Genomic DNA, 13,611 nt, shown 5'->3' with positions numbered 1-13,611 from the left:
TAAGTATGCATACATACATACACACCCAAAGAGAAAAATTACTGTTATGGTTGTATGTTACAAGCTGAAAAATAATCTTCCCCTTTCCTTTAAGTGTCTCCCATTTGTTTTTTATTTCCATATTTCCAGCCTATCATAAAATGCAAATGTAATGTATCAGTTCTTAAAATGCTATATTTTCAATAAACTTTCTGCAAAATTTTTGCTAAATATCACTAACAAGCAGGGATTGATCTGATTTAGTATTCTAGGGAAAAATAGGAGCAGAAGTTTTCACTTCCATTTCTATTCTTATCTTCACTGACATTCTAAAATAGAAATTGCCTTTTAAAAGTTCTTTTGTTTTCTTGGCTTCTCTGGAGCTTTAACTGGTTGTTGTGAATATGTAAGATTTGGTCATCTCAGGTTCGTAAGGCAGCCTCTGCAGCCAAGTAAAAACACTGCAAATATGAAACTTTGGAAAGTACAAAATTTGTAAGATCTTGGGATAGAATACCTTTGGTTCTTACTGGCATGACATTGAAATAAAATTTCTGGAAGAAATCTTTTGCAGTGCAGACCAAGACAAATATGCTAGCTGCTATTTCTTCCAGTGAATAGTTTAAGAGAAATAGATGTAAAATAGAAAGACGGATTTGGGATACAAGTCGGAGAAAGCAAGAAATACAGGTCAGAAAATAATGTGAGAAAGAAGGCCTGCAAAAGGCTGTCTGCCTCTCCATATACAAAGAGATACTGAATAAATAGGAGCAACTAATTTCTTTCTCTAAACTGTATCACTCAAACATCAGGGGCTAACACAAAAACACAAGGAATGTTTTAAAATTAGGAATGTTCATAATTTTGGAAGATTACAGTTTATAAAAAGAGTAAGTATATATACTAATAGAGAAAAATTAGTGGATGAGCAAAAGTTTCCAAAAGTAATTGAATGGGCAGTCTAGAAATGAAAAATTTCTATGTAATAAAATAAGTGGGCTTCAAGACTTAGATGTGATAATATGTCAGCTTGAACCATTCTTTTGTATATTGCAGAAGGAAGAGAAGGCACCAGTCAGTTTTCCATCACTTCTTAGCCATATGACTTCTCTTTTCTTAAATCATCCTGTAATTCCAATGACAACAAATGCAGATTCAGGTGTCCCAGAGTTGATAAATACTTTTTCTCCACTGATGTCATCCATGCCATGTGACATGCATATAGTCAATCTGAGGACAATCCAAGCAAAGGTAAGGTCAAACCACTTTGTTTTTTTTTTTTTTTGAACAAACAATTTTGAACAAACAAATATATTTATTAATATAGTCGAATAATTTATTCTTGTATTTTGTGGGCAAGTTTATATGATATTATAAACTGCAGTGTGATTAAGAGCTTTTGTTGATTCTGCAATAACTGGAGACTTGTGTCTGTTTGAATAACATGAAAGGAAGGGATTTTTTTTTCACAACATAGTAGTATGCATAGTGTAGAATTCTTTCTCTGGAGAGGGTGCATTTCAATAAGTTCCCAAAGTTTAAGAGAGAACCATTCATATACCTCAGCCTTTCCTGTACTAGAAGAATTAAATTTAAGGGCCATTAGAGTTTGTTCTGAATATGTTCAGAACTAAATAAAGATATAGTTTTAAACCCAAATTTTATTGTTAAAATGTTTCTAAGCCTAATTACAAAACCTAATTTAGTTATTTTAAAAGCATCTCATAATGATTGGTTCCTGTGAAAACATTATCTGGTAGGCAAACCAAACCAAAACAAACAAACCAACCCCAAACATCTCACCACCACCAAAAAACCGAACCCACAAACAAAATACTAACAAAAAATTCAAACAAGAAAAGACTCTTCTGTACTCAGTGTTTTTCTCCTTCAAAGGAAAGAAAGGTATGTAACCACCAGAATTTAATTTTCCCTCTGATTAACTGGAGGACTGGAACTCGTTTTGCATTCTTTTCCTGACAACTGTTCTATAAATTATTTTGAATTTTTCAGCTCCTTTTATAATGTGATCATCTTAAGTTTATGTTATATTGCACTGCTATTCACCATCACTGCTACCACAGTGAAATCTCTTTTTAATTCTGCCATACTTAGGTACCAACTATTTATCCCTTTTCCTCTTAAGTCTCTATGATGGCTGAGTTTGTCTGTATTAACATCAGATTATATTCTATTTAATCTGGTCTGCATTCTGTCTTAATCTATATTTTAAAAATTAAACAGTATTTGCTTTATCATGATGTCTCTATAAGTAGTTCAATCTTGTGTATGCTCCTTCAGCTGTGACTGATTCTTATTTTGAATTTCAAAGGGGAAAATTTCCTGATTTTGTGGGTCTTGTGCCTTTGAAAAGTTAGGAGGAAGCCTGATACTAAATTAAATCTTCACTGTGTATGTTTTCATTTACTTCAACCAGCTCAGCATCACAGGTTTACTTCAGCATGCCAAGTTTAAGGGCAGACCTTCCTGAACATCTTCCCTCTCTCTTTTTGAAGTGTAAATCCATCCCCTTGTTTGTATGATCTGGGTATGAAAGCTGTGAAAAGACAGGCTTGCTCAATGTCTGCTTTTTGAATTCAATGTTACTATTTGTAAGTGAATTCTCTGATTTTATGTGGGCTGTTCTAGCCCCACTGTCCCACTGATGTGAGACTGTTTGAGGCTTGTCCACAGCTGTATGTTTCATTGATTACTGATTGATAGCTCCTGAGCTTGCAGCATTAATGTGTCCACTTCACAGTGAAACCTTGCAGCACTCATAGGATAGGAGCACTTGTCATTGTAGATACAGAATGTTCTTCCCCACAGCAAAAATGGTGCTATGCCTTGCAAATAATTCAGTTAATCTCTTCTCATTTTCTGCATCCTTTCTCTTGCTTCTAACAATTTGAATGACAAGTGATATAATTCTGGCTAATAGACCCAATGATTTTTTTTTCCAGAGATTTATGCCTCTCCATTGCTTAAACTGTTGAAGTTGATTTGCAATTCTGCAATCCATTACAATTTCAGATAAGACCAGATTAAAAAAAAATTAAGATTTGAGGTGGAAGTCAGAAAGAATGTTGTTATTGTTGTAAGATATCTCATCTTGTCATGGAAGGGTCCAATCCATTAGGATTACAACATTTAAAGACTTTTTTCTTCATAGAACTCCAGTTTTTGAGAAGATTAACACGTATTTTATCTGATGTAAATAAACTGGCACTCAAGATCTAGAACACAGTAGAGTTGTCCCTTCACATTAAGCATAAATACATACATTTTCCATATTGCCTAAACTTTTCAGTGTATGTCTATTAGCTTACAGTAATTGAATTTTAAAAGATTTTAAACGTTTTTTTCTTTCTCATCAAAATTTTAGTAGCATTGCCCTGGGATACTGGTTATGAGAAAGCCTAACAATTTTTTTTTTCTTATAAGGCTGCATTTTAATTCTCAGAGATCAAAATCAAATCAGACTTCTGCAGCTCCTCTAAGAAAGATAGTTAGAGATTTAATAGCTCAGTGTTTAGGGATTTTTTGTTGAATAACAGTGTTGTAAACTTTTGCAAGGTTAAGAATGTTGTTATTCGTTGAAAATCGAGGAGTTTGCTGTAAAACAAACTCAAAATATTGAGGTTTTCATGCAGCTAGCATGGTCATGTTTAGAAGGTATATTTGATGTAAATTAAATTCATCCTTGCTCAGATATTCATTAACCTCAAGTGTATTTAATCGAATTTACCTAGAGATCGTATAAGAACAGGTAAGTTAAAGTAGATGTGGAGGCTGTGACAATTTAATGTCTTTCACCTGCTTTGTTAATGTGTTAGAAGAGCTTTATTTTTTACACAGGGTTGCTATGCGCATGGTAGAAGGTGGAGTACTAAATCGTAGATATTTTTACTGACCAAAACACTTTTACTCAGGGTGTCATTAATTGTTTGTTATCTTTTTGTTTTAAATCTTTTTGAATCTTAATTAAGATAATATTTAATTCTAAAAATTTGGGAGATTAGATAGTCATACCATCATTTGAAATGCATACATGCATTTTTTAATGCAGATTACTAGAAAATAATTTAAGTGAATTAGAGGCAGTGTTGATACCCATTACTGGCTTGTCATTTCTAACATTAATTTACCCCATAAGAAATCAGGCTTTTTCAGTATAAATTTTAATGTTTCTCTAATCTGATGTTTAGGCAGACAGTATTATTTTGTGTGCATAAAAATATCTACTTTTAAGTGCAACACTGTCACATCAGTGACAAGGAAAACCAAGTCAAGTGTTTTATAGTAGGAAGGGGAAAATATCACAACTATTACCTTACTTCATGTAGAAAGTGGTACTGCTGTTCCAGTGAACAGGATAAGAACTTCTTTAGCCATCAATGTGAATAAACACTGGAAACTTGTTTTCATATGCTGAATGTAGGCACTATTCATAAATTAAGAATTTGATTTTAGGTGGTTATAAGTTATTGTTCACAGAATATTTTCAAGCTCAGTTTTATTAGTGATTTGTAAACTATGCAGTTTCTCACAGTCAGTGTTTTACTAAAACGTATCTAATTTCAACACCAAATATTATTGAGTAAATTTTTACTATTTTAAATGAGGAACTTAAACCCACAAAGTTTATAATTTTTTTATTATATGAATGAGTAGTTTATACTATGAATTTGTTGTACTTTAAATCTTTGTCATGCTGGGTTTAAAAGAAGCTAGTACAAGCTGATCCATTATCTCCTTTATGAAAAGAAATTAGAGTGGAAAATCTGTTAGATTAAGACCTCTTTTTTGGTACATTTTCAGGAGCTAATGCATCACAGAGTGCCTAATGCTTGTTGGCATTGGTTTCTCCAAGCAATAGATACATTCTGAAGTATCAGAAATGAACCTAAGTCATGGCAGATACTTTTGTGAAAAAGCACCAATAGAGGAACATGTAAGCCAGAAATAAAGAGAAAAATAATCTGAAGAACTGGCATGGCTTAGGATAGAACCATCTTTTTTATGCTCAATATATATATATATATAATAAAATTAAGAGCAGAAGAATGTAAAACAGCAATAAATAAAGAAATAAAGCAACGCATCATAGTAAATAAGTGACTACAGTGAGTGGAGGGGTGCAGCCACAAGAAGGACATTGAGGGGGCTGGAACATGTCCAGGAAGGGCAACTGAGCCAGAGAAGGGTCTGGAGCACAAATCCAGTAAGGAGCAGCTTACTTTTGAATGTCTATTGAGGCTCAAAAGCACTGAATATCATAGAGATAACATAACATTTGTTTCATATGTGTATTTCAGTGTACCTCTTTAGCTGAGTTAGAAAGCAGTTTTACTGCATGAAAGTTTGTTCAAGGCAATCCTATTAGATATGTAAAACTAAGTATGGTAGTTAACATATGGCTTCTAGTTTGTTTTCTGTTTTGCCATATAATTTTTGTGGGGAACCAGTTAATACAGGTATGATAGCTACACTTCAGTCCTGAGTTTGTACATGTGCGTCTGTTGACCTTTAAATTCAATGATTTATATTTATATTCTGTAGTACAATATGTTTCAACTCTTTGCCATTTAGTTCTTTCCGTGTAAAGCTTTATAAAATTAAAAAAAAACCCATGACAGTTCAATCTAAGCTGAACATTTTTTAAGGTGTAAATGTCTCTATCTGCTGTATGATAAGGATAATTTTTTGGTGTACTAAAAGATTCCTGACTGATAATTTGTGAGTGATCTTCTGTAATGTTTGTTTGTAGGTAGATACCAAACCATCTGATGAAGCTGCTCTGATTCTTCACAGAAAGGGATTTGATTGTAGATTTTCAAACAGAGACAGTGGTCTGCTCTGTTCCACTACTCAGGGAAAGGTATGTTTATTAATATGTAGGAATTTTTAAATAAAATTTTAAAGCAGGTGTGGGATTTTCTTTTGGACGGAAGAGTAAATATAATTTTGTTTAGAAACAAGAAGTGTTCAAGTCCAAATACTTCTAGTAATTTTGAATATTCTTAAAAATACTTCATATACTTACTATATAATGAAATTACATTGAAATATAGCAAGTGAATACTGTCTGAAAAGATCTAAATTATTGTACAGTATTTAATCTATAATATTTTAAAATATTCAAAATCTTTGGCATGAGAAATTTTGTGCTGGTTCCTGCATGGAGCTGTACAATTTTAAGGTATTTACAGCTTTTTCTAAATATTGTTCTTTTTGTTTGCTTGTTCGTTTGTTTTTCCTCTCCAGATAAAGGTGAATAAACTCTTTAGCAAATTCAGAGTGGAAAGTCTTACACCCACATCTTTATCTTTGATGCATTCACCTCCAGATGCCAGAAATATAAGTGAAATAAATATGAGTTCTATGGAGATAAATACATTCCGGATTCGGCTGGGATGAAATCCTGGTTTAATACTCAGATAAAGAAGAATCTGCAATTGTATCTCCTCTGAGTTTCATGTGCAATAAGAGGCACATCAATGTTATTCCACCTTCTGGATACTGTGAGAAAAAGATGCATTCTATAATTTTTTTTTTTGACCAACACAATGAAAAGCCATGTTGCAACCAACTTTTTTTTTCCGTTCAGGATTTTTCCCCCCCATAAAATAGCAACATCATTATCAATTAATACAACAAGTGAAGAAATTTCTATGGATGTTAACCTCTCAACAGATTAAATCTCAGGTTAAATGCTAATTAATGATATTTCTGGTGTTTTAATTTTCATCAATAGGGGATTGGATTTTAAACAGCCTTCTTTTCCTGATTCTGGATGAATTTATGTATGAATAACTCAGTATAGAAAGTCGTGATGCAGCTTGGAAATAAAATGGAATAAAATGTTCCTGTGTAGTAGCTAATGTCCAAATATTTGCAATCATTTATATAAATGACAATAATCTCGATTTATTCCACAATTAATTTCAATTTATTCAACACAAAGGGGATTATTAATTGTGGTAAAATGAAAGCCTGCAGTACTTGTGAAAAGTGATGGTAGATTTTAATACTTCTACCATTCACCTGAGTTATGTAAATAGAAAAACGTGAATCTACAAATAATTTTGCAATGAAAATGTTTAATAAAACTCCCATTTTGTTACTTGACACACTGGGATATGTGCAATTATTCCATTACCATGATGAGAAATGTCCATAATTATCATGAATACAAGATTTTTTATAAAACTCATTTAGATACCAGTGCTCTCTGAAATGAGTTTTCTATTTCAAGATTACCATATCAAAATAAATGTGCCTTATTTTTTGATATGTCTTGTTACAATTTTAGTGTCTATGTTACTGTTTTTGGGAAAAAGGTAGTTTATATAATACTTAAGCTGTGTATCTCCTATTTGACAATGCTGGCCACACTGATCTATGTACTCCTGCACCAAGTTTGTGCTATCTTATTCTGAACATTTTGACTATTTGAATGTATTAACATGATGTCATGACGTGAAACACCAACAGAAAAGGAATTACTGTAGAAGCTAAATTCAACTGCTTTCAAGAAAATTGCAACTTGATGCAGCGAGTTGATAGTAAGCAAGATATAGTTTGCAAACCCATCAAAACATGTGCTTGCATGTCACAGACTGTGGTGACCTGTTAATTCCAAATCACGTGCCTATATTTTACAAAACATTTTACAAACTTGCAACCTCACTTACATTGCCAGTGTTCATGTTACTGAAGAATGGAGACCTTGCTTTTTCCCATATTAATTCATATTTAGTACTTAAGCCATCCAAGTGTGAAAAGTATTTCCCTACGTAGAGCTGCTGCTTACAGTTAATAGATATAAACATTCACTTAAGTATGATCCCATTTTATAGTCTTCATTTATTTTCATAGCTTGTTCTTCTATCTCTTGCTTATGCTTTACTTTTCCATACCTTGTTGCTTATCCTCAATACTAATGCATGAAAAGTCATCATAACTGGTAAAAAGATGTGCTAGCTCTAATGTTGCTTCCTGTATTTAATTTCATCATTGTTGTTCAACAATTATATCAAATATCAAAGTCTATCAAATTATTTCATGTAACTACAGGCTATCTAAAAAGAAAATTAAAGTCAGATTTTATGCATTGTCACAGGTTGGATCTCTGTTGAGATTGTGTAGATTATCTTACTTAATTCAATTTACTGTGTGTTTTGTAATAATGGGAATGCTTTAGTAGGATCTGGTGCAAATTACATCAAGAATATAGGAACCACTAACCACAAATGGAAGAATCAGATCCAATAAATGGATGTTTTCATGCAATAAACATGTACTGTAACTTTTCTTAGAAAGAGTATTTGAAAATGCTGGTTTTTGTTGGAACTCAAAGCTTAGCAGACTTGCCAGCAAGAAATTTCTCATAACAATTATTTTGTTGGTTCTTCAGAATTAAAATGCTTAAGAGACTTTTATGTGTTCTGTGCAAGACAACATTCAAAATACTATTTCAGTTTTGCTGGGCAGAAAAGGAAAATTTTGATGCAATAAAATTTTAAAGTATATTGCCTCTTGGAATTGCTTTGAAAGATTCTTCATATAGCATTGGTTCTTTACTTTTATCATCAGCTGTACAGTCATGATGCCTGAATCTTCCTTAACCAGCAGATGTAACCTTTGTTCCTCTATTTTGCTTGTCTTTTTTTTCTTCTGTGTAATGACAGCTTTTAATTCAAGATCCTTTCCTGAGATCCTTAACTAAATCAAAACTCCAGTCAAAGTCTCAAAAAGAATTTTGCATCTATTGGTTCAGAATGTTGCTGTCAATGAGGTTGTGTTTTTATTGGATTTTTGTTTTGTTTGGGTTTGAGGTTTTTTTGCACAAGTCTTAATGAATTCTTATGCTGTTTTTTGTGAATTGGCCATCTATTAAATTTCATTATTTTGTTTTTTATTTTTTATTTTTTATTTTTATAGCTACTGGGTTTGTAGCTATTGATTAAGATAGACAAACATCTTTACCTTGCCAGTATGATTTTAAATACAATGCTGCATAAGAAATGATTTAAAACATCGTAGTTACTCTCCATATGAGAGTTGTACCTGTTCTGATTTTACGATTTGGGGTTTTTTTATGTTCCTTTATCTTAGTTTTCTTTGGTTTACTTGCTCATATTGTCTGAAACAAACTGATTTCAGCTGAAGGTTTTTGATATCTTCTCTTGGAAGGTTTTATATCTCATGGGGATATGTAAAATAAGATCTCTAATAAAAAGTAATGTTATTGTGAGATGTGGTCAGTGTCATTAATGCCTTGGCTTTAACAAATTTTTAATTTATTTTAAAATTAGAGAAGCAACAAGCATAACTTCTTTGGAAAGGTTCATGAGTTGCTAGTGTCAGTTGGGAATGACAGTTATCTGTAGTGAGATCAAAGGTGCAATCTATTTCACAGCTGCCAAACAGAAGAGGATAGAAGCTAACTTCAGAGATGCAAACGTGAGGTTGCACAGTGTGGGAAGGAGATGGGCAGCTCTTTTGCAAAGGAAGTCATGCACTGACTTCATAGGAAATATTAGAAGGTTTAAAATTCTAGAATTTTTTTTTTTTAACTTGAATTAATTTTTATCTTTGAAGAATTTGGAAGCAATGTAATGGAAACTGTTCTTGTAAATTAGCAACAAACTGTTAGAACATAACAAGACAAAGTGACAGTTCAACTATAATTAGGCTGAATATTTTTTTAAAAATTATTTAATACTAATATAATGTTCTGTAATTGCACAGTGCAAATTGAACAGGCATAGATGTTTTACAGGTTTGCTTTTGAAAGTGGTGATGGAGCTTGAACATAATGATTTGCAAAGACAATAAAGTATAATTTTCAGTCAGTGCCTGAGGCTATTTGACGTTTGTCTGGATAGTCTTAGCTATAAATATAAAAGCAAACATATACACACACAGAGTAAATCCCTGTAATTTTAAAGCTGATATTTCAAGGTAAAACCTGAAAATGTCTAACAGGCAATAATGGGTATGGGTCTAATTTAAAGCAGCCCTTCACCATTTTAAGGTCACCCTGTTTTGGAATCAATTAATATCAGCATGACCAGGTGGACAGAACATATTCCACCAACTCCAGTAACCAAAAAGGTATTCGTTTACTATATGAAATTATACTAACAATATTTGATGTATGCCTGTGCATTGTGTTTTAAAGTAACATGTGGAATCTTTACTTACAGTGACACTATTGCTCAGATTTAGTGGATTATTTGAGTCATGATGGGTTATATATATCTGTGATAAAATATAAAACACAGATTCAGTCATTGTCCCTTTTTATTTTAGGATAACTACACTGTCAAAAGGAATTTCAAAAATCAGCCAAAGATACTAATTTTGTCTTCCAAAAGAGGGAACATATATAAAAATAATATATGGTCTAGAATAAGCTCGGGTCAATGGATAATTATTGGGATTTTGCAGACAGTTCTGTTACTGACAAAAAGTTTTTCTGTCACCAATTTCCCTGTAAATTAAATTATTAAATTGTAGACCTGACAGTCTTTCAGTATACATATTTTATGAACTAATAGATATTTAAAGTCTATATTACATCACCTAATCTTTGTATGCCAGAATTTCTGTGGAGCATCAGTAGTGCATGATTTACATTACTCCCTTTCCTTTAGGTAAATCATTTAATAGCACTAAGAATAGTAAGAAAACAATTAAATTTTGAACAATATCCATAATTTATATAAAATTGTGCTGTTTGGACTGTAAAGGTAAGGAAATTTTTGATTATACATTTCAGAGCTTCAGGTTTTCAATATAGCACATTTTTCCTGATATACAGTGCCTGCTAACGTGATGCCCAGTCTATAAAAATAATTCATATTATGTATATCAGTAGACTGGAGACTTTGGTCACAGTTTTACCTCTACCATAACCACTCCCTTTGCATCAGACACATCCACCATACAGGAAAGCACATGCCTTTGTTCCTTTCACATAATGACCAGCAGAGTCTCATGGTCTCCCCAGATAGCTGGTCTATTTTTATTTCAGTGCCATTCTCCCTTTTTCTCTCCCTCAATTTCGTGATATAACACACTCTTCATTTCAGGACCTTTTGGTCATCCTGTAACCTACCTTCCAGAAGTCCTGCATATGTTCAGAATTAATAATTAACTGTCTTGCAGTTTAAAATGTCTAATGAAGACAAAATAGATCGTAAGTAATCCGTGCTGTTGAATCAATTTTAGTGGTGTAGAGACACACAGCTTTGCAAACACAAGATGACCCTTTTCACAAAACACTTTAGTACCTGTGACAGCGAAAAGATGTATTATCTGCGTTGTCTTTTGCTTTGAATGATTTAAAACAGTAATTTCTTTACAAGCTAAAATAAACAATATGAGTTCAATGGAAGCAATTCAGATTAACAGTAATGGTGTCAAAAGATTGAATACAGCTTTTACAGACATTCTTAATGAAGCATAGTGAAAGTTAGTGAAGTTAGTGAAAATCCTTCAATCAGATAAAGAATTAAGGTTTGCATGGCAAAAGGGATTTGTTTGTTTTAGCCGTGACCAAATCAATCTCATTGCTTTTTCTTGTATCTTAGTAACAGAAATCTGCCGACATGGCTGGTAGACATAGGAAAGAATCTGTGAAAACTCAAATGGAACTGTAAGGCAAACGTACTCAAATGGTTTTGACACAAGGATCCATAACTTATTAGGCTAATTGGTATTGAAATACCCAAAATGAATTGTGAATTTTTATTCATCAAATATTTGGCCTTTGAAGGATAAGTCAAGATGATAATTACATTGTGTTGAGTTTTAAAATAGCTAATCAATGTGTAATTGCTGATAGGAAAGGTTTTCCTTACAATTTGAATTTGTGGAAGTTCATTTTTGTAAAGATACACTCTATACGAAACTCATTATTTGTAGCTCTTGGTTGCTTTCTAGAGAGAACACGAGGTATAGCTGAAATGGGAAACCTGTAGTTTGGAAAGCTTTAGTTATTAAAACTCCTGCAGATGCAGATCAGAAATGGATCTCTGTTCATTTTCTGAATGTTTTTGATAACTCTTATCCAGATGGTAGGATATTTTGGTTTTAATATATGATATATGAAACAGTGAGTCAAGTATGTGCTAGGAAAAAGGAAAAGTGTTCTGTCCTTGATGCTGAAGAGCATTCCTTGATGATGATATACATTTAACTGGGGAGAAAAGAGAAGCTCTTCCAAGATAGAATTCAAGAGCATTCTTCTAAATCCAAGAAAAAAACCAGTGTTTCACTGATCTTGCAAGAGTCTCGTAGAGGCATTAAGTGTGACACAAGCACCATCTAAAGAAGCATCAATAGCTAAAGAACAGAAGAGGCATGGAGATCTCATTCCACAGAGATTTGTCAAAATCTTTGTGGAATCTTACAGCAGTCCTCGTCATTTTCCCATGTTTCAATTAAAAAATTAAAAACACCAAGCAAGCCACCTTCTCACCCCCCCAACCCACATCCAGACTCCGACAATGCCATGTCATCTCTGACATTATTTTTAAAATTTGGCAGCATAATGTCTATAGAATTCCATTTCAATTTTCTGTTGCAAACAGTGATCAAAACCCAAGTTTTAATGGGCTTTTTACTCACAGTGTTTTCACAGTGGCACTGCCTAAGGCATTATGTGCCCAAAGCCTTGTGGCTGTGGTGGCAGGCTGCATTTTGGATATGTAGGTCACCGAGGAACAGAGTTGAAAAGGTGCTGGCTGTGTTGTGATGAGAGGTGTGGAACTGTGGGTGGTCAGGGTGTGAGTTTACAGTGCCTCTAAAAGTGAGAGCAACCACTAATTTAATGCTGCCTTACATATGGATCAAGTTGAAATCCGAGATTAAAAGAATTTTTAACAATTGTCATTGAAGTATAGTAACTTGGCACCAGTGTTTGGTTTAATTTTGTGTTCTACACTTGGCTTTAAAAGTTGATATTGGTAAATCGAAACTAATCCAAAGGGCAAAGGGAAAACAATTTTGTGGTAATGAGAGAGCTATGATAGAATAAAAGTATTTCTCTTGTCTGAAACCATGCTTCAAACCATGTTTGAAGGCTCTTGCTTGTTTGCTGAAAGGTGTTATCTTGGTATGTGTTGCAGTCTGAATAAGAATCAATAAAGTTTTATTGACCTGTGAAAACACAAGGTTGTCAGTATGGGAAGGAATATGAATAATAATTTAAAAATACAGTTGACAAAGAGAAATTTCCATGGACAGAAAGAGACGTGAGAAAGCAAATATCCCTAGAACACAATTTCCCAGACAACCATAAATGAAAGGAATTTTGTTGGACTTTGCTTCACACATCATCTGCTTTTGGATTTGCCAGTATTCCAAAAGAAACGCCAATGTATATTCTAATGGTCAAGGCTGGAAAAATTACAGGGGCTATTCATATACTCATCTACATATTTTTTTCTTTCACACTGGACACAGGTTTAGGGACATGGAACTTACTTTAGGAACTTATTGAGAGAATCAAGTACATAATAATTTTTCCTACTGTGTGTTTTTCTGTTACTATGGGAGAAAGTCTGCAGTTACTGCAGAGTTTTTTGGTTCAATCTAATGGACAAGTAAACACTTGCT

The 13,611-nt window shown here is 33.1% G+C and overlaps 1 protein-coding gene across 2 annotated transcripts in view; it reads left to right on the top strand.

Annotated features, from left to right (window-relative positions):
- Positions 1-9,238, top strand: part of MAN2A1 (mannosidase alpha class 2A member 1) — a 108,445-nt gene extending 99,207 nt beyond the window's left edge. For both annotated transcript variants that reach the window (XM_014877305.2, XM_014877304.2), the window contains exons 20-22: positions 1,036-1,230; positions 5,750-5,860; positions 6,247-9,238. In XM_014877305.2, coding sequence (XP_014732791.2) covers positions 1,036-1,230; positions 5,750-5,860; positions 6,247-6,399 — 459 coding nt within the window. In that variant the 3' untranslated portion in view covers positions 6,400-9,238. The remainder of the gene's footprint in view (positions 1-1,035; positions 1,231-5,749; positions 5,861-6,246) is intronic.
- Positions 9,239-13,611: the final 4,373 nt, after the last annotated feature.

This window comes from Sturnus vulgaris, chromosome Z (genome assembly GCF_052056855.1).
Source record: "Sturnus vulgaris isolate bStuVul1 chromosome Z, bStuVul1.hap1, whole genome shotgun sequence".
Taxonomy (NCBI): Eukaryota; Metazoa; Chordata; class Aves; order Passeriformes; family Sturnidae; genus Sturnus; species Sturnus vulgaris.
Note: the sequence above shows the minus strand (reverse complement) of the source record. Positions and strands in the feature narration are given on the sequence as shown.